Below are 24,954 nucleotides of genomic sequence, written 5' to 3'. Positions count from 1 at the left end.
GTTGCCTGACCTGCTGAGTTGCTCCAGCAATATCTTCGGTGTAAACCAGCATCTGCGGACCCTGCCGACATATATTTTTAACACCTTTGAAACTTGAAGGATGCAAGATGGCACCGGAAATGTGGCGCCTTGTGCACTGCCTCAGATTAATATATTATTCCTACACGTTTGTATCATAGTGCAATTGGGTTTGTGTGTGGTAAGATTTTTACTGACGTGTGTGTAAAAAAGGCATTTCACTATTACTTAGGTACATGTGACAATAAAGTACCATCAAACCATTGATGGGCCAAACGTCCATCACAGAGAGAAATGTGTGAGATTTGATTGCTTCGGATTCCAGTTGGTCTATCTTGGTTTAATCCTGGCCTCCTGCCCAGACTAATGCAAACTGGTCTACAAAAATCTGCTTTTCCATATTTCATTCTATTTTTATTTAAATCTGATTTTGTTAAAAGCGGATTATTTTTCCCATCTCGAGCTGCAGGGCCTTTTGCAGTATGACATTGGAGTGTGTTCCAGGTGTCACGGGAACATAGTTTATGGCATGGAAGCCGTCCATTCGGCCCATCGTACCCATGTTACGTGGACAGGGGTAAATATGGCCGATCCCACTAGCCTGGGCTTGGACCCATGGTCCTCGGTCACTGACCTCCAACCTTAAGCTCTCCCAACTTAGCCTCGCTGCTGCCAATATTCTGGAGATCCCGTGGCACGGGTCCCAGCTGTGATAGGAGCTGACCCTGGCAGAATTTAGTGTGGGAGTGGCACAATGATGCAGCTGGTAGAGCTACTGCCTCACAGCGCCAGACACCCGCATTCCATCTCAACCTCGGGTGATGCCTGTGTGGAGCTTAGACATTCTCCCTGGGACCGCGTGGGCTTTCTCTGGGTGCTCTGGTTTTCTCCCACATCCCAAAGACCAGCATGTTGGCACATTAATTGGTCACTGTAACTTGCTGATAGAGTGTGGTCAAAGGTTATGGGGAGAAGGCAGGAGAATGTGGTTGAGAGGGATTGAATGGTGAAGTGGAATTGATGGGCCAAATGGCCTAATTCTGCTTCTATAACTTATGAATATGAGTTAATGGAAATACAGGGAGAATACAATGGGGTTAGTGTATGTTTAGTGTAAATGTGTGGTTGATGTTTGGCATGGACTTGATGGACCAAAGGGTTATTTAGTATTATATGACTGTAAGTTTAATTATCAGATGCTTCCTCAACAATAGTTGTCTGGGTCTCAAAGAGGTAACACAAGGAAAGGCAGCAGGAGCAGGCCATTTGGTCCCTCGAGCCTGCTCTGTTATTTAATGATCTCATGGATAATTTGATCTTGGCGATTTGGTATTGGTGTATTATTTATTATGATGTGTACTGGGATACAGGGGAAATGGTGTATTACTTGCTATCCAGTGAAATCGTACTGCCATGCACAAGTACGGCAGATACTGCAAAGAGAAAAATACCAGAGTGCAGAATATAGTGTTATAATGTTAGAGTGTTACAGTTACAGAGAAAATGCAGATAAAGTGCAAGGTCCACAATGAGGTAGGGTGGAAGATCAGGACTACACCCGAGCTTATAGGAAGGCTGCTCAGTAGTTTGATAACAGCGGAGAAGAAACAGTTTAGTTAAGTTTAGTTTAGATACAGCACGGAAATAGGCACTTTGGCCCACCGATCCACGCCGACCAGCAATCCCCACACACTAACACTATCCTACACACACTCGGGACAATTTACAATTTTACCAAGCCAATTGGCCTACAAACCTGTACATCTTTGGAGTGTGGGAGGAAACCGGAGATCCCTGAGAAAAGCCACGGAGGTCTTGGCGAGAACATGCAAACTCCTTACAGACAGCACCTGTAATCAGGATCGAACCCGGTTCTCTGGAGCTGTAAGGCGGCAGCTCTACTGCTGCGCCACCATGCTGTGTTCCTGAAGCTCTTGTACCTTCCGTCCAACGGGATCTGGGAGAAGAGGGAATGACCAGGGGTTTAAGTGGTCCTTGATTATGTTGGCTGCTTTCCCGAGGCAGCATGAAGTGTAGATGGAGTCAATGGAGGGAATCCCAGTTTGTACATTGGAATTCCCAGCAATTCCCCACTCTGGATTCCATTAGAACTTGTCACCTTTGGATATATCTACTGTCTCAGTGTCCACAGCGATTTAGCGTCGAGAATTTAAATCACGTCGATGGGAGGAGACGTCAATGTTCAAAACATTGTTTCTGCTGGGTGAGACTAGTCCATTGATAATGACTTTAAGGATAGATGGCACAATGGTGCTTTGATAGAGTGGCTGCCTTACAGCGGCAGAGATCCCGGTTCGATCCTGACTGCGGGAGCTGTCTGTACGGAGTTTGCATGTTCTTTACTGTGACAGCGTGGGTTTTCTCCGGATGCTCCGGTTTCCTCCCACATTCCAAAGACGTACAGGTTCATAGGTTAATTGGCTTCTGTAAAATCGTAAATTGTCACTAGTGTGTAGGATAGTGTTAATGTACAGGGTGATCGCTGGTTGGCAGGGACTTGGTGTGCCGAAGGGTCTGTTTCCACGCTGTATCTCTAAAGTAAAGTCTAAAGACCTGGACTCAGATAATTCAAGGAGAAAGTGAGCAAGTGTACATTTTCACACAACAGAAGTTTGGAACTCTCTCTACCAAAAGCTACGGGAAGTCGTTGTAAGGAGAGCTAAGGTGGCCAAGATCAGCAGACATTTGCAAAGAAAAAGGACCCAAACGGAGCAAATAGATCTGGAATGTACAAGACATAATTAGCAAGTTTGCAGGTTACATGAAAGTGGGTGGCATTGTACATACCAAAGATGCTTATCAGAAACTGCAGCAGGATCTTGATCCATTAGGCAGATGGGCTGAGGAGTCGTTAATGGAGGTTAATACAGATAAGTGTTACGTAAAACATTTGGGGAAGTCAAACCATGGCAGGACCTACATAGTGATAGGTAGGGAGTGTTGTAGAGCAGAGGAATCTAGGAGTGCAGGTACGCAGTTTCTTGAAATTGACGTCACAGGTAGATAGGGTGGCCAAGAAGGCTTTCGGCACATTGATCAGTCAGAGTATTGAATACAGAAGTTGGGAGGTTATATTACAGTAATACAAAGCATTGGTGAGGCCACGCTTGGAGTATTCAGTTTTGGTCAACCTGTTAAGGAACGATGTTGTTTAGCTGGAAGGGGTGCACAGAAGATTGACGAGGATGTTGCCAGGACTCAAGGGCCTGAGCTGTAGGGAGAGGTTGAGCAGGAGATCTTTATTCCTTGGAGCGCAGGAGGCTGAGAGGTGATCTTATAGAGGTGTATAAGATCATGAGGGGAATAGATAGGGTACATTCACAGTCTTTAACCCAGGGTAGGGGAACCAAAAACCAGAGGACAGAGGTTTAGGGTGATGGGGAAAGGTTCAACAGTGGTGGATATATGGAATGAGCTGCCAGAGGAGTTGAAGCCAATACTATCACAATGTTTAAACAACATTTAGACGTGTAGTGGATCGGATAGATTTAGAAAGATAAGGGCCAAATGCATGCAGATGTGACTAGTGTAGATGGGGCATGTTGGTCGGCATGGACAATTTAAGCTGAAGGGCCTGTTTCAAGCTGTATGAGTCTATGACATACGATGCAGTTTCAACCACGGTCCACAAAGAGATGGGAGATTCTTAAATCTAGAGACACAAGGAACTGCAGATAGACAATAGATGCAGTAGTAGGCCATTCGGCCCTTTGAGCCAGCACCGCCATTCAATGTGATCATGGCTGATCATCCCCAATCAGTACCCCATTCCTGCCTTCTCCCCATATCCTCTGACTCCGCTATTTTTAAGATCCCTATCTAGCTCTCTCTTGAAAGCATCCAGAGAACCTGCCTCCACCGCCCTCTGAGGCAGAGAATTCCACAGACCCACCACTCTCTGTGAGAAAAAGTGTTTCCTTGTCTCAGTTCTAAATGGCTTATTCCTTATTCTTAAACTGTGGCCCCTGGTTCTGGACTCCCCCAACATCGGGAACATGTTTCCTGCCTCTAGCGTGTCCAAACCCTTAACAATCTTATATGTTTCAATTAGATCTCCTCTCATCCTTCTAAACTCCAGAGTGTACAAACGCAGCTGCTCCATTCTCTCAGCATATGACAGTCCCGCCATCCTGGGAATTAACCTTGTAAACCTACGCTACACTCCCTCAATAGTAAGAATGTCCTTCCTCAAATTAGGGGACCAAAACTGTTCCTTTATGTTCCTTTATAAAAAAAAGACTGAGTTACTCCAGCACTTTAGACTTAAATCTAATCGCATGTAAAATCAGGGCAGACCTCGAAATATGCTTTCCCACCTAACTGCTTAAAACAGATATCAGTGCAGAAACTACTTCTCCATTAAGGGCCTGTCCCACTTACGTGTCCTTGGCACACAAACTACGCGACCTCGTGGTCGCGTTGAGGCGCACGGGCATCGTATGGCCTCACGGGGCCGGTCCCACTGAGAAGCGCGGAGGGGTATGTAGTTGTGCGCGACATCGCATGGGGCTCCGAAATTTTTATAGCAAACAAAATATTTGCGCATCAACTGACGGCCAAAGTGGGACAGGCCCAAGACCCTGGCGGGACGCAACGTCTCACCTCCAACAGCAGCAGAAGCAAAACGATCGCCAAACTCGGCCTGGGGCTCACGGCCGTTGCGGATCCAGATCCGACCCCACTCCTACTCCCAGAGCGGGGCCAAGAAAATTGAAGATAGACACAAATTGCAGGAGTAACTCAGCGGGACCGGCAGCATCTCTGGAGAGAAACAATGGGTGACGTTTCGGGTCAGGACTCTTCTTTTCAGACTGAAGAAGGGTCTCGACACTAAACGTCACCCATTGCTTCTCTCCAGAGATGCTGCCGGGCCCGCTGAGTTACTCCAGCGTTGTGTCCATCTTCAAATGACGTCACGCGCCCCAGACGGCTGTGCGTACGCATGTAATCGCGCCCGACCTTCGCGGGACCGTCTCGACTCAATGCGACCACGAGGTCGCGTAAATTGCGTACCAAGGACACGTAAGTGGGACAGGCCCTTTAGGATACAGTGAATCAAAACACTATGAACACAGAAAGTGCAAACTGAGGTGGATGTGATAAGAATCTGTTTTTTCCCCTTTCTGCATTACCGACAGATTACACAGGCCATAATCATTGCCAGGATGAAGGTGGCTTCTGTCGCCATGGCAACGGCAGTCGGGCGCCCGTTGTTTATTAAGATTACTTTGAGTGCGTTCACTGCCCGCACAGGTAACAATGGTGAGGAGAAAACACTCCGGTCCATAAAGAGAGAGGAAACCTCGACATTAACTACGGGAAGGCTCTCAGCTACAATCTAGGCCTTGCCGGGTTGTTGAGTGAAGTCAGACTTTAATCAATACTCTGCAAATATTATTACATTAGACGTGCAAGGCTAATTAGCTCAGGTATCGATCAACGCTGGCTGTTACCGAATTGGCCCTGACTAACGCACCATTCTTTTGGTACTTCACAAAATCAGAGGGCCACATTTCGCAGTCTTTTGCCATAAACGATGTCCCAAACAGCTCCTCACATTGATGAATGTTTTATATTACAGCCTGCCACAGCGGTTATTGAATTAATCGTGTGAGCTGTCCAGAATTTCTGCACCGACGCATTTAGACAGGTACATGGTTAGAGTAGGTTTAGAGGGATATGGGCTAAACACAGACTGGTGGGACTAGTGTAGATGGGGAGTGTTTGTCAAAGTCTGTTCCCCTAGTGTGCAGGGAGTGGATGTGAAAGTGGGATTACATAGAACCAGTGTGAACGGGTGATCGATGGCCAGTGTGGACCTGTTGGGCCAAAGGGCCTGTCTCCATGCTGGGGAAAACTCAGCATCTTGGAAAGAGAAAGCGATAATACTTTAGGTCAAAGGAGTGGAGTTGAATTGAATGATACATCATGAAAACAGGCCCTTCGGCCCACCGGTTCCACACTGGCCATCGATCATCCATTCACACTAGTTCTATGTAATCCCACTTTCACATCCACTCCCTACACACTAGGGGAAATTTACAGAGGTCGATTAATCTCCAAACCTGCATGTCTTTGGGATGTAGGAGGAAAACAGAGCAGCCGGAGGAAATCCAACAGTCACAGGGAGAACGTGCAAACTCCACAATTACAGTACCCGAGGTCACAATGGAACACAGGTCTAGGTGCTGTGAGACAGAGGCTCTACAGGTTGTGCCACCCCATCCTCAAAGGTCTTCAATGTGAATTATTAATTCTTGCTCTTCTCCCCGCTGATGCTGCCTGACCTGCTGAGTGTTTCCAGCATTTGTTCTGAGGGCAATTTGGAAAGCTGTGAAGGGATGGATAAATTGAAGTGATATTTCATAAGGTATCCTTGCAGGTCCTTGTAATGATGGCAATGGATGGACAAGGACATTCAAACCTCGTAAGTGAATGAACAACTTGCATTCTCCATTATTCTTCACTCTTCAAGACTCCATTCTTATTCTTCATTCTCTATTCTTCTTTAATGAATAGATGGAGTGAAAGCACAGTCTTCTACCAAGAGCAAGGGAATAAAGAACCAGAGGACATGGGTTTAAAGAAAGAGGGGAAAGATTTAATACAGACCTCAGGGGCAACTTTTTCCACACAGTGGGTGCAGGTGTATGGAACGTGCTTGACACAAAATGCTGGAGTAACTCAGCGGGTCAAGCAGCATCTCCGGAGAGAAGGAATGGGTGATGTCGAGACCCTTCTTCAGCTAGTTCGGTCTCGACCCAAAACGTCACCCATTCCTTCTCTTCACAGATGCTGCCTGTCCCGCTGGGTTACTCCAGCATTTAATGGCCATATTCGGTGTAAACCAGCATCTGCAGTCCTCAGCGTCTGAAGAAGGGTTTCGGCCCGAAACGTTGCCTATTTCCTTCGCTCCATAGATGCTGCTGCACCCGCTGAGTTTCTCCAGCTTTTCTGTGTAACCTCTGCAGTTCATTCATTTAGTCACAGGGAGGGATGGAAGTTTTTTTTGGCCTTCCATCACAGCTATGTGATGGATGTTTATGTAAAATGTAATTATGTTGTGTCTGGGTCTATTCGTGTGTAATGTATGGCTGCAGAAACGGCATTTCGTTTGGACCTCTAGGGGTCCAAATGACAATTAAATTGACTCTTGACTCTCTCTTGACTCTTGACTCTAGTGTCTATATTTGGTGTAAACCAGCATATCCTACACATATGGAACGAGCTGCCAGAGGAGTTAGTTGAGGCAGGTGATCTAACAGCATTTTAAAGACATTTGGACAGGCACATGGATAGGAACAGTATAAAGAGATATGGGTCAAATTCAAGCAGGTGGGACTAGTGTAGATGGGACATCGTTAATTTTTAGTTTAGTTTAGTTTAGAGATACAGTGTGGAAACAGGCCCTTTGGTCCACTCAGTCTGTGCCGACCAGTGATCCCCACACACAAACACTATCCTACACACACTAGGGATCATTTACAATTATACCAAACCAATTAGCCTACAAACCTGTGTGACTTTGGAGTGTGGGAGGAAACCGGAGTTCCCGGAGAAAACCCAAGCAGGTCACGGGGAGAACGTGCAGACTCCATACAGACAGCATCCCGTAGTCAGGGTGGAACCCGGGTCTCTGGCGCTGTAAGGCAGCAACTCTACCGCTGTGCCACTTTGCCACATCTTGTGGTCAGCATGGGCAAGTTGGGAGGAAGGTCCTGATTCTGTCCTGACTCTATGACTATCTGTGATTTTCAGACTGTGAGATCTTATACCCAATGTCTAGATTGAACCCTATTACAATGTCATCATACAATCATACAGCACAGATGCAGGCCCTCCATCCCATCAGGTCTGTGTTCACATTACTGCTCACATCTATGCTAATCCCATTTGCCTGCACAAGGACTGTATCCTTCTATTCCTGGCCTATTTAAATGTCTGGCCAAATGCCTCTTAAATGTAGTGATCATATCTGATTCCAGCACCTCCTCGGGTAGCATGCTCCAGGCATCAACAACACTGTAAGAAATTTACCCTCAACTATCCTTTAAAACATCTTCCTTAACCCATGACCTCTTGGTTTTTGATATCCCTACCATGGGGGGGGGAATAAAATATTGTCACTATCTACCTTATCTATGCCTCTCATAATATTACATGAGGCAAAGATGTATAGTTTAGTTTAGTTTGGAGATTGAGCATAGAAACAGGCGCTTTAGCCCACTGAGTCTCTTCTGGCCGAATGACTTTGGCAAGTGGGAGCTTGCCCAAGGAAGCGGCTCTACCACCTGCACCATTGTACCGCCTGTCACGGGCATCCCATCTCCCTTCTCCTTCACTCGCTTAAAGTATGTCACATCTCTAACCTTTACTACTCCTTACAATCGGCTGTCCACCTGAAACACCTCCTTCTATGTCCACAGCTGCTGCCTGACCTGCGGAGCATTTGGAGTTTTATTCTACCTTAAATTAAACATTTTGTTTACTTCAACAATGTTATTTTCTTCCAAAAGCACACCAAACTACTTCCTGGCTAGAAATGAAAATCCAAAAAAAACAAAAGTAATGTAGAATCCTCCACTTCCTCCAAAACAATTCCTTCACTTTGATGACCTCGAAAAGATCATCCACACATTTATCTCCTCCCGCCTAGATTACTGCAACTCTCTTTACACTGGCATCAGCCAATCTTCCCTGTCCCGCCTGCAACTGGTCCAAAACGCCGCAGCGAGACTCCTGATGGGCAACCGAAAAAGGGACCACATCGCCCTGATTCTGGCCTCTCTCCACTGGCTCCCTGTGCGGTTCCGTATACATTTCAAGACCTTCCTCTATGTCCTCAAAGCCCTCAATGGGCTTGCCCCCTCCTACATTAAAAGTCTTCTCACCCACCACTCCACCTCCAGGTCCCTCAGATCGGCCGACTTGGGGCTGCTGAATATCCCGCGGTCTAGGCATAAGCTTAGGGGTGACCGTGCCTTTGCGGTTGCAGCTCCTAGACTGTGGAACAGCATCCCCCTTCCCATCAAAACTGCCCCCTCCATCGACTCCTTTAAGTCAAGACTAAAATCTTATCTATACTCCCAAGCCTTTCCTGACGTCCACCGAGCGAGGGCTACATGTATATATTGTATGTAGTTTGTTTGTTTATACTATTCTTATAACAAATGTAAAGCACTTTGGCCAACGAGAGTTGTTTTTTAAATGTGCTATATAAATAAATGTGACTTGACTTGACTAGAATCATGGAGTTATATCGAGTCATAAAATTATATCAACATAGTTATAAAGTCCAGAATTTATAATCATAGAGTTATATAGAATCATAAAGTTGCTTCAAGTCATAGAATTATATAATCATAGTTACATAGACCTAGAATTATATTGTCATAGCTACATAAAATTAAGGCTATATAGTTATAGTTTTATAGTCAGTTATATAGAATCATTGAATTATATTGAGACACGGAATTATATAGTCATAGTTTCATAGTTATATAGTCATGGAGATATATAGAATCTTAGTTATATAGTCATAGAGGTATGTTGAGTCATAGAATTATGTAGTTATATCGAATCAGTTATATTGTCATAGAATTATGTAGAGTAATATAGCAGAAGTTATATTGAGGCATTGAATTACATTATCAGAGTTATATCGTCATAGAGTTATACAGTCAGAGAATTATGGAGTTATAGAGAATCAGTGTTGAATCAGTTATAACGAGTCAGAATTATATACAGTAGTCATAGTTATATAGAATCATATTTATATAGAAGAGTTATATTGAGTCATTGAATTACATTATCAGAGTTATATCGTCATCGAGTTATACAGTAAGAGAATTATGTAGTTATAGAGAATCAGTTATAACGAGTCAGAATTATATATAGTAGTCATAGTTATATAGAATCATATTTATATAGAAGAGTTATATTTGTCATAGTTAATGAGAATGAGAGAGTAATATAGGATCATAGTTATACAGAATAACATTATTATATAGTCATGGATTTATATTGAGTCATAGTTATAGAGAATTATATAATTGTATAGAATCATAGAGCTATATGGAGTCAGTTATATAGAGTCATGGTTATATGGTCAGAGTTATAAAGTCATAGATTATGAGGTCATTGTTATATTGTCATAGTTATATAGTTAAAGAGTTATGCAATCAGTTGTGCAGTCATAAAGTAATATAGAGTGAGAGTTACATGGTCATAGAGTTATATAGTCATAGAGTTATACAGCACAGAAATAGGCCCTTTGGCCCAATGAATCCATGCCAACATTAAATTTACACTAATCCCATTTAATTCTCCGCACATCTCAGCAGCTTAGTTTATTTGTAGATTCTTCTCCAACTGCTGACAAATGTCCCATTCACACATTCAACACATCATTATTCAATATCTTCAATGACATTTTGCAGGCCATCCCAACCAAATTGCGTGCAGATTTTTACTTGCCGCTTGTGTGTAAAGGGCAGGAGGGAGTGAGGTAGAGAGTGGAAGGGGTGGGGGTGGTGGGCGGGGCGGGGGGGGGGGGGGTGTGGTGGAGTAGGGGGGTAAGGGAAATCTTTGCTAGAAAAGATGAATGTTGGGTGTGTGTTTGCAAATCTTTGAAGGGGTCAAGACCAATCAATCAAGGCAAATGAAGAGCTAATTAGGTAGGAATATCTGATAGAGTTTAGAGTTACAGCATGGAAACAGGCCACTCAGCCCACTGTGTCCATACTGACCATCGATCACCGATTCACACTAGTTCTATGTTATCCTACTTTCGCACCCACTCCCTCCCTCCCTCCATGCTCGGCGGAATTTTACAGAGGCCAATTAAGGTAGCACAGCGGCACAGCAGTAGTGTTGTTGCCTGACAGCGCCAGAGACCCAGGTTCAATCCTGACTATGGATGCTGCCTGTACAGAGGTTGTACATTCTCCCTGTGACCATGTGGGTTTTCTCCAGGTGCTCCGTTTTCCTCCCTCATTCCCTCAAAGACGTAGAGCTTTGTAGGTTCATTAACTTTTGTAAATTGTCCTTAGTGTGCAGAATAGAACTAGTGTATGGGTGATCACTGGTCGGACTGGTCCATGCTGTGACTCTAAAACTGACACCAAATTAACCTACAAACCCCCACGTCTTTGCGGAGGAAAGCGGAACACCCATAGGAAACCTACGTAGTCACAGTGAGAACATGTAAACTTCATACAAAGACAGCATCCGAGGTCAGCACCCATCTCCGGCGCTGTGAGGCAGCAGTTCACTTAAATTAGACACTCAAGCTATTTAATCAAGTTGAACTTTAACAAAGTTTTTGGTTGGGCCTCAGTGTTAACCCCGAATAGTCCCGTTTTGGAAGGATTGCAAGGCCTCTGGAGTGGTGTAGATGCTGAAATAAAAGAGGCCATGCTGGAAATACTCAGTCTGTTACATCTCTAATCTTTGCTACAGTCATCCGCCTGAAACACCTCATCCTTCTCTCTCCACAGCTGCTGCCTGACCTGCTGAGCATTTGGCGTCTTATGCCAACTTAAATTAAACATTTTGATTACTTCAAACATGCTATTTTCTTCCAAAAACACACCAAAGTACTCATGGTTTGAATGAAAATTCAAAACAAACAAAAGTAGAATCATACAGTTATATAGAATCATAGTTATATTGGGTCAGAGAATTATATAGTTATGGTTATATAGTCAGATTTATATTAAATCAGTTATCATAGTTAAATAGTCATAGTTATATAGTTATGATTTTAATATTGTCAAGAGAAATGTAACACAAGCTATGAAATCAAGCTGAACTTTAATAATTTGTGGTCGGACCTCAGTGTTAACCCTGAGTAGTCCACTTTAGGATAGATTGCAAGGCATCTGAAGAGGTTGTAGAGGCCCTTGTTGGTAATATTCAGCAGGTCAGGCAGTTTTTGTTGAGGCTAAAATTTAAGGTCAAATACTCTTCATCAGCTCTGGCAAAGAGATATAAACATAGCTATTCATGACAAAGACCTAAAATTGATATTTTGACCTGAAGTATTGACTTTGTTTCTACTTTAGACTTTAGAGATATACAGGGCAGAAACAGCCCCCTTCAGCCCACTGAGCCTGCTCCGACCAGCGATCACCCCGTACACTACACACTAGGGACAATTTACAATTTTATTGAAGCCAATTAACCTACAAATCTTGGAGTGTGGGAAGAAACCGGAGCACCCGGGGAACACGCACATGCTCACAGGAAGAAAGTACAACCTCCGTACAGACATCACCCGTAGTCAGGATCGAACCCGGATCGAACCCGAGGCTCTGGTGCTGTAAGGCAGCAACTCTACCTCTGCGCCACTGTGTCACCCTGTTCCTCTTTCCACAGATGCTGCCTGACCTGCCGAGTGTTTCCAGCATGTTCTGTTTTGTGACTGACAGCAGATGACATTTCAGCTCAAAGTTCATAAGTGATAGGAGCAGAATATGCCATTCGGCCCCTCGAGTCAACTCCCCCATCCCATCATGACTGATCTATCTTTCCCTCTCAACCTAATTCTCCTGCCTTCTCCCCATAACCCCTGGCACCCATACTAATCATGAATCTATCAAACTCTGTCTTAAAATTGACTTGACCTCCACAATGAATTGCACGGATTCACCACTCTCTGAATATGGTTTATCCTGGACCCACCTCCGAACATCATCTTGTGAGTGAACAGACTAGTATAATGTAGATTCTACTTACCCCGCATCTGTATTGTTCCCACAAAGTAAGGGATCCTTGCGACCTTTCAACCGATAGTGGTTTGCTAAACATTAACAAAGTTAAAGGTAATATTAGCAAACAGTTTTACAGAAGACTTACTGAAAGGAAAGAGTTAAAAGCATTTGCTTTTCAAATCCAATTCTTTGGGTCATTTGTAAAGCATATTTGGGCTGACAGTAGTAATGTTCTTTCATATTATACCGTCATTTAGTGAAAGGCCCAGGGGTGCTGTACTGCAGGATTATCAAACTAGATTTGATTCAGAACAATATATTGGAACGTGTGTGGAAAGGAATGACAGATGCTAGTTAATTCCGAAGAGAGACACAAAGTGCTGGAGTAACTCAGCGGGTCAGGCAGCATTTCTGGAGAAAACTGATGAGTGACATATTGGGTTGGGACCCTTCTTCAGACTAGAAGGCAGAAATATTACCCAAGGTACACAAAAATGCTAGAGAAATTCAGCGAGTGCAGCAGCATCTACGGAACGAAGGAGATCGGCAACGTTTCGGGCCGAAACCTTTCTTCAGACTGATAAGGGGTGGGGGGGAGGCGGGGATAAGAAAGGGAAAAGGAGGAGGAGGAGCCAGAATTGTGAGAATTCAATGTTCATGCCACCAGGATGCAGACTCCCCAAGCGGAATATGTGGTGCTGTTCCTCCAATTTCCAGTGTTGCTCACTCTGGCCGTGGAGGAGGCCTAGGACAGAGAGGTCGTATACGGAATGGGATGGGGAGTTGAAGTACTGAGCCATCGGGAGATCAGGTTGGTTAGTGCGGACCGAGCAGAGGTGTTCGGCGAAACGATCGCTAAGCCTACGCTTGGTCTCACCAATGTAGATCAGCTGACATCTAGAGCAGCGAATGCAATAGATGAGGTTGGAGGAGGCGCAGGTGAAACTCTGTCGCACCTAGAACGACTGCTTGGGTCCTTGAATGGAGTTGAGGGGGGTGGTAAAGCGACAGGTGTAGCATCTCTTGTGGTTGCAAGGGAAAGTGCCCGGGGAAGGGGTGGAGCGGGAGGGAAGGGAAGAATTAACAACACTTGTTCAAACTTGTTGGTCCAAGAGACACAAAATGCTGGAGTAATTCAACGTGTCAGGCAGCATCTCTGGAGCACATGGATAGGTGACGCTTCGGGCTGGGGCCCTTCTTCAGATTGATTGTAGTGGGGGGGGGGGGGGGGGGGGGGGGGGAGGAGAGAAAGCTGGAGAGAGGACAAAGCATGACAGGACATAGGGGAATGAGGATTTTTGATAGGCAGACATTTGGAACAAAGGCAGGAGATAAGAGCAGAAGGTGTGAGACAGGATTGAGAAGTTGGAAATTGTGAATCCAGTGAAAAGAATGTAGGAGGAGGATGGGGACAGGAAGGTGCGGGGGGGGGGGGGGGGGGGGGGGGGGGGGGGGGTACAGGAGGGGAGGGGGAAAGAGAAGGAGGAATGTGAGCCCAAACGGAATATGAGCTGATGTTCCTCCAGTTTGCGTGTGGCCTCTCTCTGACAGTGGAGGAGGCCCAGGACAGAAAGGTCGGTGTGGGAATGGGAAGGGGAGATAATGTGGTCAGCAACCAGGAGATCCAGTAGACCTTGGCAGACCAAGTGCAAGTCTTCAGTGAAATGGTCGCCGAGTCTACACTTGGTCTCACCGACATACAAATGAATATAAAGGATGAACAAAGAATACAAAAGTATAATAAGTCACAGGAGAATGAGAATGGAGTATGTGTGGAAGGAATGAAGGAATGAAGGAGCGCCAAGTTACCATCACGGACGGTGAAGGGCATTGGGATCTGTAGATTTCTCTGAGCTCTTTGAATGGAGACGGTTTGGAGACATCAGCAATTATATTTGTCACATTCATCCACTTCCCTCAGATTCGACCACTCACCCACACATCAGGGGCAACCTACAGCGACCAACTCACCTGCCTTCCTGCATGTCTTTGGGGAGGAAACCGGAGCACCACGGGGTCACAGGAAGAACATGCAAACTCCACGTGGACAGCGCTCGAGGTCAGGATTGAACCTGGCCCTCCCAGCAGCATAACTACCCGGTTGTAACAACAAAGACCAAGCCAGAGTGAACGGAAGCTGCTGCTGGGTAGGTGGCCCAGCACTGCGGCACAGTGGCACAGTGGTAGAGTTGCTGCCTCACGGTGCCAGAATCCTGGGTTTGATCCTGACTACAGGTGCTGTCTGTGCCAAGTTTGCACTTTCTCCCTGTGACCATGTGGGTTTCCTCTGGGTGCTCCGGTTTCCTCCCATATCTCAAAGATGTGCAGGTTTGTAAGTTATCCATAGTGTGTAGGATAAAACTAGTGTATGGGTGATTCCTGGTCGGCGTGGACTTGTTGGGCCTAAGGGCACGTTTCCTCACACTATCTCAAAAATTAGTAAAGTAAAAACGTTCTCCCTGTGACCGCGTAGGTTTTCCCTGGATGCTCCGGTTTGCTCCCACATCCCAAAGACATGCAGATTTGTTGGTTAATTGGCTTCTGTAAAAGTGTGTCGGGAGTGGGTGCGAATGTGGAACAATGTGGAACTAGTGTGAACGGGTGATCGATGGTTGGCCTGGACTCGATGGGCCGAAGGACCTGTTTCCATGCTGTATTTCTAAACTAAACTAAATTAGTGACAGGGAAGCATTGACGGAAGTTTTTGGGACAATTTGAAGGTGTTTCGCCACTCAGCCACAGTGGGGTCTGGAACTCAAAGTCCAAAGGGGTATCGGAAGCAACACCCCTCCTAACTCCACTCAGATGGGCACTGTAGCAGTGACCTGCAGGCCTCTGCGGCTGAGAGCTCAGAAGCAGGATGAACTAAACATTTTTTTTTCCGACGGAGCCAGCCTGAACACGATGGGCTGAAGGGCCTCCTTGCACGAGGCAAACTGCTGAGCAGAAGTGCATTGTTAATGTCTTCAGCGAAACAAATGGTTGACATGTGTGCTTGTGTAATTGATACACACCCCCCCCCCCCCCCCCTCCGCTCCGCCCCCCCCCCCCCCCCCCCCCCCCCCCCCCCCCCCCTCCGCCATTCCTCTCCAGCCTAAAGAGTTCCGGTCAAGAGGGTCACAGCAATCATTTTGCCCTTGAACGGAATCAAAACGAATCCTATCGGGAATTGTCTGCGTTTGACAATATTGGGACAATCACAATATTGTGATATCTCTTCATGGGGGAGCAAGCAGGTCACAATCAGCTATGGAAACAGATAAGGGGCATTTTAATAAGGCTCCAATTTAAGCTGTATTTCCATTGATTTATCATACAGCTTTACTGATGGATGAGTCCTCAACATCTGCTACTGCTACTGCTCTGCTTGGATCAGCGCACTTATTTTTATACTCTGATTAAAGGCGCATTCTTCTGCAATTATTCAGCTGAAATCAACAGCGTTATCCTGGACTAGTTGTTTTGTCCAAAAATCACACGATATTAAATAATAGGAAAGGTCTTTTTCGAACTATCGGACAGGGGAAAACATGTTGAATTGGATTTTGTGTCTCTGGGTTTAGATTTTATTTTGGCCATCACATGTCAGGCCATTAATCACAATGTCCGCACTGGATCTAAATCAACAATGTCTTTTTTTTTACTCCCCCCCCCCCCCCTCCCACAGCACCACAGGTTACACATAAACTGCTACCTCGTAAACCTGTGTGCCTGGTTACAGTGAGAGCCCTGTGCTGTCCACCTGTTTTTAAAGGGTCTCCCTCCCCCTTCCACCCACCTCCCTCCTCTTCTACCCACACCCCCCAACCTCGCTCCACCCCTCCACTTCCCTCCTCCCAACCCCCCCACCACCCTCCTCCTCCTCCCCCCCCCCCGTCTCGATCCTCCAACCCCCTACATCCCACCCCCTCCACACCCTACACCCACCTCCCTCCTCACTCCCCTCCTCCCAACCCCCCACCCACCCTCTTTGTCCTCCCCCCCCCCCTTCTACCATACCATCCCCCTTCACTTTCCTCCACCCCCCCTTCCACCTCCCTCCCCCCCCCAACCTGCTTGAAGCCAGCTCTCTTCACACCCTAAGCCGACCTCACTGAAACGTGGGCACAAAGATTAATTGGCTTCTACAAATTGCCGCTCGTGTGTACGTTAGAACTAATGTATGTGGTGAGCACAGACACGGTCGGCCGAAGGGCCTGTTTCCACGGTGTATCTCTAAACTAAACTCAGAAGGAGTGGGTGATTGCTTGTCGGTGTGGACACGGTTGGCCAAAGGGCCTGTTTCCACGCTGTATCTCTAATCGAAACTAGCTTGAGCAACATGCTGCCCTTATTCCCCCAGCTCTGCGTTACTCTCTCCCCCCCCCCCCCCCTCCCCCCCCCACCCGTGACTGGGCGAACTCTCCACAATGCGGAAGCTTCACTCTAGCAGCGTTCCACAGCGCTGCAATGTCACTGGAGGTTGCCAAAGATCCTATTGTGCTGAGAGAGTGGCCAAAAATAACCCCGCTACTGTGAAGAAGCCTCATGATAGGAGAAATGCAGCGGCAGTCCCACTGCAAACCTCCCCCCACCTCCTTCCCAGCTTTCTCCATCCCCCCACTCACCCCACCAGAGTCATCCAGCATGGACACAGGCCCTTCAGCCCACACCGACCAACATGCCCCATCTGCACTGGTCCCACCTGCCTGCGTTTAGCCCATATCCCTCCAGTCATAGAGTCATACAGCGTGGAAACAGGCCCCTCCACCCAACTTGCCCATTCTGACCAACATACCCCATGTACGCTAGTCCCACCTGCCTGCGTTTTGGGTCGGACATATACAGCAAATGGTATGACACCAGAGAGAGAATAGTGGGGTCAAGCCCCAGAAATGACAACAGGTCAATGCAGTGATGAGGAAGCCAAATGGCCCCTTCTCCCAGCTGCCACAGGACATAGAACATAGTACAGCACAGGAACAGGTCCTTCTGCCCACAATGTCTGTGCCCAACACGATGCCAAGTTCAACTAATCCCCACTTCCTGCATGTGATCCATATCCCTTCCTGTTCTGTTAAATGTCACCATCATATCTGCATCCACCACCACCCCTGGCAATGTTCCCGGCACCCATCACCCTCTGTGCAATAAACCTGCCCCACACATCCCATTTAAGCTTTATTCCTCTGACTTTAAATCTATGCCCTCTAGTCTTTGACATTTCCACCCCTGGACAAAGGTTCTGACTGTCGAAGCTACCTATGCTGCCTATCATTTTATACACATCTATCATCCCTCAACTGCTTGACACTCTGGAGAAAACAATTCAATTTCCTCCATACTTCATGTGGCTCAGTCTGAAGAAGTCCCAACACGAAACGTCTTTATGATCAAAAAGACCTTTTCTCCAGAGATGCTGCCTGACCAGTTGATTTATTCCACATTTTGTGTCGATCTTTGCTATGAATCATCATCTGTAATCTCTTCCTATACAAGTTCTCCAACACTTTTTTCCTTTTGTGTATTAACCAGCATCTGCAGTTCCTTGTTTCCAGGGTTGTTTCGGTCCGTGGATGGAGGTGTGGAACAGCGACTATAAATACTAGCCTAGACAACAACAACCATTTGGAGAAAAGAAATTAAGAAGAAGACATTTACCCCCTGCTTGGTTACCTCGCAACAAGAAAGCCCTCTGCAAATATGAAATTTAATTTCAGTCAAACGATTTGTTTGCTCAGTAATATAAACATTTGGATGTAGCAACTATCTGATACAGAGAGTTACAATTATGGAATCACAAAGCATAGAATGCGGCCCTTCGGCCCACCATGGCCATACCAAACGTTTTGCCCGCCTTAACTAATTCACTTTGCCTGCATTAGGTACAGTATCTCTCCTTTGAGATACAAGGAATTGCAGATGCTGGTTTACAGAAAAAGGCACAAGGCGCTGGAGTAACTCAGTGGGTCAAGCAGCAACTCTGGAGAATGGAGATAGGTGACTTTTCGGGTTAGCACCCTTAACTTGAAGAAGGGTCATGATACAAACATCACTTACCCACATTCTCCAAATATGTTACCGACTCACTAAGTTACTCCAGCATTGCACATCATTCTCTCTCTGCCTTCCCTGGCTGTTTAAACGTCTCCTTACAACCTTCTCATCTTCCTGACAATTTTGACCATTTCTGACAACACGCTTCTATTGTCTCTGATTATATTTCATCTCTTTTTGTTTTGTTGTTATATTCTCCTAGCTAACAATTATCTATTCTACATTTTCCATGATCTCCACCCCCTTTGATGTCTTGTTCTCAAACCTTACACTTCCTTATCTCAGTATCTCCCCCTCCCCCTCCCCCGACCTTCAGTCTGAAGAAGGGTCTCGACCTGAAATGTCACCCATTCCTTCTCTCCAGAGATGATGCCTGTCCCACTGAGTTACTCCAGCATTTTGGGTCCATCTCCCTTCCATTGACACCATTTACATGCCACTCTGCCTCGGCAAAGCCGGCGGCATAATCAAGGATGGGTCTCACCCCGGTCACTCCCTCTTCTCCCCTCTTCCATCCGGCAAGAAATACAGAAGTGTGAAAACACACACCTCCAGATTCAGAGGCCCAACAGTTGTCAGGCAACTGAACCATTCTTCCACCAACTGGAGAGCGGTCCTGAGCTACTATTTACCTCATTGGAGACCCTCGGACTATCTTTGTTTGGCCTTTATTTTGCACTAAACATTATTCACATTGTTCTCTTTATCGTATAACTGTACACTGTGACTGGCTCGAATGTAATCATGTATTATTTTTTCTCTGGCTGGTTAGCACGCAACAAAAGCTTTTCACAGTACCTCGGTACACGTGATAATAAACTAAACTAAATTAGTTTAACGGCATCATGTTCGGCATGGACATTGTGGGCTGAATTGGCCTGCTCCTGGTTTCTGTGTTTGGGAGGGAGTGGAGAAAAGGTTGGGAATAGGTTGCTGACCGAGGAACCAGCATGGACTTGATGGGCCGAGTGGCCTTCAGGCCTTGTGATGGTGCTTTGGCCGTAGAGGCCGTGAGGCGATGTGATGGCAGGCTTACTGTCATTGTTGATGAACTCGTCGTACGTCAGGTCCCAGGGCCAGGTGTAGTTGCCCGTTTCGTTGAGCGTGGAATTGTTGTATATCCGCCAGTCACGCACGCACTTCTGCCGCAGGTTCCCCATGAACAGCTGGAGGCCGATGAGCGCAAAGACACTCAGGCAGAACACCGTCAGAATCATCACGTCCGCTAGCTTCCTCACGGATTGTATCAACGCACCAACAATGGTCTTTAGGCCTGCAAGGAAATAGTACAACACTTAGCATGGCAGAGGCAGAATGCAGTCTATGTTATTTACCCTCCCCCTCACTGCATCCACTCATCACTTGCCAGGCTTTTCCCGCCACCACCTCTCTTCCCAGCTTTCTCCCTCCCCCCTCTCTGCTACATTCAAGGGTCCCGACCTGAAACATCACCTGTCCATTCCCCCCCACCCCACAGATGCTGCCTGATCCGCTGAGTTACTCCAGTGCTTTCTAACACTCTTTTGTCTCCTCTCCATCTCTAGTCTTTGTTCACCCAAATGTCAACAAAAAAAACCCTCACTGTAACTCTGTACAATAAAGACCCATTGAACCTATCACTTTGTCCCACCTCACCTCTATCTGTCAGCTTTCTCCCTCATCCATTTGATGGGGATAAGTTCAGGGGACCTATATTTTCTGAGACATATTTAACTATGTTGTGCTAAGTTTGTACTGTGTCCTATTAGACTGTGTCCAGTGCTTCTACGCAGCGGCGGTGGAAAGCATCTTGTCCGGGAACATTACCATCTGGTTTGGGAATTGCTCTGCCAAGGACAAGAAGGCTCTGCAGAGAGTAGTGCGTTCGGCCAAACGCACTATGGGAACTTCACTCGCCCCCCCTGCAGGAACTATACAACAGGAGGTGCAACTCCAGAGCAAATAAAATCATGGGAGACCCCTTCCACCCCTGCAACGGACTGTTCCAGCTGCTACGGTCAGGCAAACGCCTCCGTTGCCATGCGGTGAGAACGGAGAGGTTGAGAAGGAGTTTCTTCCCAGTGGCAATTCGGACTGTAAACGCCTATCTCACCAGGGACTAACTCTACTGAATGTTTTTCCTTCCATTATTTATTATGTAAAAGAATATGTGTGTTATGATTGTGTTTATAATTTGTTTGGTTGTTTTGTTGTTTGTCTTTTGCACAAAAGTCCGCGAGCATTGCCACTTTCATTTCACTGCACATCTCGTATGTGTATGTGACAAATAAACTTGACTTGACTTGACTTGACTATTAGTCTGAAGAAGGGCCCCGTATGAAACCCCGCCTGCCCATGTCTCAGTTACTCCAGCACTTTGAGCCCTAACTGAGAGAAGGAATAGGTGACGTTTCGGGTTGAGACCCTCCTTCAGATGTGTTGCCTGTTAATAGAGTCATGCTTAGAATGGTACAGCATTGAAACAGACCTTTTGGCCCAACTTGCCCACGCTGAGAACATGGATAGACTTTACACATACAGCACAGAAACAACCCCTGTCCCATACTAATTAAATTGTACCACTGTGCTGTTCTTTGGAGGAAGGAACACTGGTTGAACCCATTCCTCTCTCACTGTCTGCTGCTTGTAGATAAGTAAAAGAACCAGCTGTAAAATATTATAATACAGTGGCAGAAAAATCTTTTTAGAAAATGGTTTTGTTTTAGTTTCAGAAATACGGCATTGTAACAGGACTTTCGGCCCACCGAGTCCAGGGACAGTGTACAAACTGCGTACAGGCAGCACCCGTAGCCGGGTCTCGGGTGCTGTAAGACAGCAACTCTACCGCTGCACCTTCTGTAGGAGCTTTACCCTGCTGTCTTCTGCCTACGCTGCACCCTAACTATGTGGCCATTTCTCTCAGGCTGCAACAGAGCCAAATGGTAACACCACCACTGTCAACAAGTGCGGTTGAGAGTGAGTGACTCAGTCATGGGACTCTTTCTTCAAATGCATTGTTCATGTTTGCAGCACAAACACACAGAGGTCACTACGGCAGCTGGAAGCTGATGGAAATCAACAGCTTCATTAGCTTCCATTAAAGTCGCCAAACTGTTTGCTAAACTCCTCAAGCGCACTGGCCTTGTGAACCACCCTCGACTAAAAAGGGTGCTGGAAGGGAGAGAGCTAATATCTGTGAGAAATATATGAACATTGAATTCTCTAATTCAAAGGAATTTTGAACTATCTATAATCGGACTTCATCAGACTTCAATGTTGCAGCACTAAATGATGTGTCCTTCATCTGTGCACTGCGGATGAGTTGACTGTATTCATGTATAGTCTTTTCTTTGGCTGGATAGCACGCCAACAAAAGCTTTTTCACTGCATCTCATTACACGTGACTATCATACAGTAAACTGAAGCAAATAAACCAAGCTAAACTATCCATGTTCCCCAGAGATGCTGCCTGAGCCGCTGAGTTACGCCAGGGTTTTGTGTATTTTTTTGTAAACCAGCATCTGCACTTCCTTGTGTCTACCTCTCTGAAATACTCTGCTTCTCTCATCAAAGGTCAGTCGGCATCCTCGATGGAAGAACCTGAGGTAATGTTTCAAATCAGAACTTCCATCAGCCAAAGGTTTACCCACTTCCTCTCTCCACAGCTGCTGCCTGGCCTGACCTGCCGGGTGGGTGGCTTCAAGTTGTTTCGATTTTAATTTAGATGATCCCAGTATCAGTTGTATTGGGATTAAAGGTTTATTATGGATTTTGAGTTCACTTGTTGGAGTCAGATTGCAGAAACAAAGGGTGGCGCAGTGGCACAGGAGGTAGAGCTGCCCCTCACTGTGCCAGAGACTCGGGTTCGATCTTGACCTTGGGTGCTGCCTTTGTGTGGAGTTTACACATTCTCCCTGTGACCACGTGGGTTCCCTCCAGGTGCTCCAGTTTCCTCCCACATCCCCAAAACATGCAGGTTGGATGGTAAATTGGCCTCTGAAAATTGCCTCTAATGTGTAGGGAGTGGATGTGAAAGTGATAACATAAAACTAGTGTGAACGGGTGATCAATGGTTGGTGTGGACTCTTTGGGCCTGTTTCCATGCTGTATCTCTAAAAACTAAAGTAAACAAAGGTACTTAGTTGTGATCTCCCTCCATGGGTGATGATAAGTCATAGGAGCAGAGGTAGGCCATTCGGCCCACTGCCATTCAATCATGGCTAATCTATCTTTCTCACAGAACCCCATTCTCCAGCCTTCTCCCTATGATACCCTTACAAATCATCTCTCAATTTTCGCTTTAAATGGACCCAATGACGTCCTCTTCAATGATCCACCGAATCATTACCCTCTGACTAAAGAAATTCCTCCTCACTCTCCTTTCTAAAGGTGAGTATTTTTATTCTGAGGCTGGGCCCTTCAGTCCCAGACTCTCCCGCTAGTGGAAACATCTTCTCCGCATCCATTCTATCCAGGCAAGTTTCAGAGGTGTGTCCCCCTACAGGCCCAGCACTGTAAGATGCTGATCCTACAGATCTGAGCACCACTGTGATAAACAGCTGAGATCCACAACACAGTAGCCTAGACCCTGCTTGAAGCGACTACTCCTTCTTTGTTGAAACCCCCACCACGAATATCCAAACTGTCACACCCGTAAAATAATAAGGGAGTATTGGAGATACCAGCTTTCTGAGTTTGAGTTTAGTTTATTGTCACGTGTAGCGAGGTACAGTGAGAAGCTTTTTTGTTGCATGCTAAATAGTCAGTGGAAATACTATACTGTACATGATTATAATCGAGCCATCTACAGTTTACAAATACACGATAAAGGGAATAACGTGAATATAGTTTTAGTGCAAGATAAAGTCCAGTAAAATCCAATAAAGATAGTGTGGGGGTTTGCTGAGGTTGCAAGGAATCCCCACTGTTGACACAGGCCAGTGGTAACTGATTAAATGGCAGGCTAGTTCCCTTGTAGTCCTGGTCAATACTCATCATTCAGACAGCAAATTGGCCGCAACACTCTGTCTCCTGCAACAAGGTTCCCACTTGGGCAAGTACTTTATTGGCTGAGAAATGTTTCAGGGCTCGCATTCGGGATTATGAAAGGATATTGAGAACCGCAAGTTCCCTTTTGTACAGCGCGTTGATGGCCCTGAGCGATAACCAGTGCACAAAGGCAGCATGTACTTCCCGTGTGGGAGAGTGAACGGAGATTGTTAATTACAACTGCACATGTACCGAACACTGAGACTTAAGACTTACAGCATGGATACAGGCCCGTTGGCCCATCGAGTCCATGCCGGCCAACGATCACCAGTACGCTACTTCTATCCTGTACACTAGGGACAATTATACCGATGCTAATTAACCTACAAACTTGTACGGAGTGTGGGAGGAAACCGGAGCGCCCGGAGAAAACCCACGTGGTCACGGGGAGAATATAGAAACTCCATACAGGCAGCCCCCGTAGTCAGGATTGAACCCAGGTCTCTGGTGCTGTGAGGCAGCAACTCTACTGCTGTGCCACCGTGCCGCCCTCTGAAGGCATAATAGATTCATAGACCACAGAAACAGGCCCTTTGGCCTAACCTGCCCATGCTGGCCAACATGCCACATCTACACTAGTCCCTAATGCCCACGTTTAGCCCATATCTCTCGAAACATTTCCATGTACTGTACCTGTCTAAATGTTTTTTAAATGGTATTGGAGTACCTGCCCCAACTACCTGTGTGTGTGTGCGCGCAAGCACGAACCAGGGGATTGTGCTTATGTATATTGTTAAACATGCTAGGCACAAAATGCTGATGTAACCCAGCGGGACAGGCAGCATCTCTGGAGAGAACTAATGGGTGACGTTTCGGGTCGAGACCCTTCTTCAGACGCCTGGCCTGCTGAGTTACTTCAGCATTTTGTGTCTACCTTCGATTTAAACCAGCATCTGCAGTTCCTTCCTACACGTGCTAATCATGCTGATCTGTATGGCAAACAAGTATTTCACTGTACCTTGGTACACCTGATAATAAATAAACCACTGAACCATTGCGTCTGTGAATAAAAGGATGTACCTTTAGAAAGGAGATGAGGAGGAATTTCAGAGGGTGGTGAATTCCACAGACGGCTGTGGAGGCCAAGTCATTGGGTGTTTTCAAAGTGGAGATTAACAGATTCTTGATTAGTAAGGAC

The 24,954-nt window shown here is 46.2% G+C and overlaps 1 protein-coding gene across 1 annotated transcript in view; it reads right to left on the bottom strand.

Annotated features, from left to right (window-relative positions):
* Positions 1-24,954, bottom strand: part of LOC129714255 (sodium channel protein type 4 subunit alpha-like) — a 297,253-nt gene that overhangs the window by 161,829 nt on the left and 110,470 nt on the right. The window contains 2 exon segments of the mRNA XM_055663806.1: positions 12,778-12,841; positions 19,825-20,061. Coding sequence (XP_055519781.1) covers positions 12,778-12,841; positions 19,825-20,061 — 301 coding nt within the window.

Source organism: Leucoraja erinacea, chromosome 2 (assembly GCF_028641065.1).
Source record: "Leucoraja erinacea ecotype New England chromosome 2, Leri_hhj_1, whole genome shotgun sequence".
Lineage (NCBI taxonomy): Eukaryota > Metazoa > Chordata > Chondrichthyes > Rajiformes > Rajidae > Leucoraja > Leucoraja erinaceus.
This window is presented reverse-complemented; position numbering and strand designations above follow the sequence as displayed.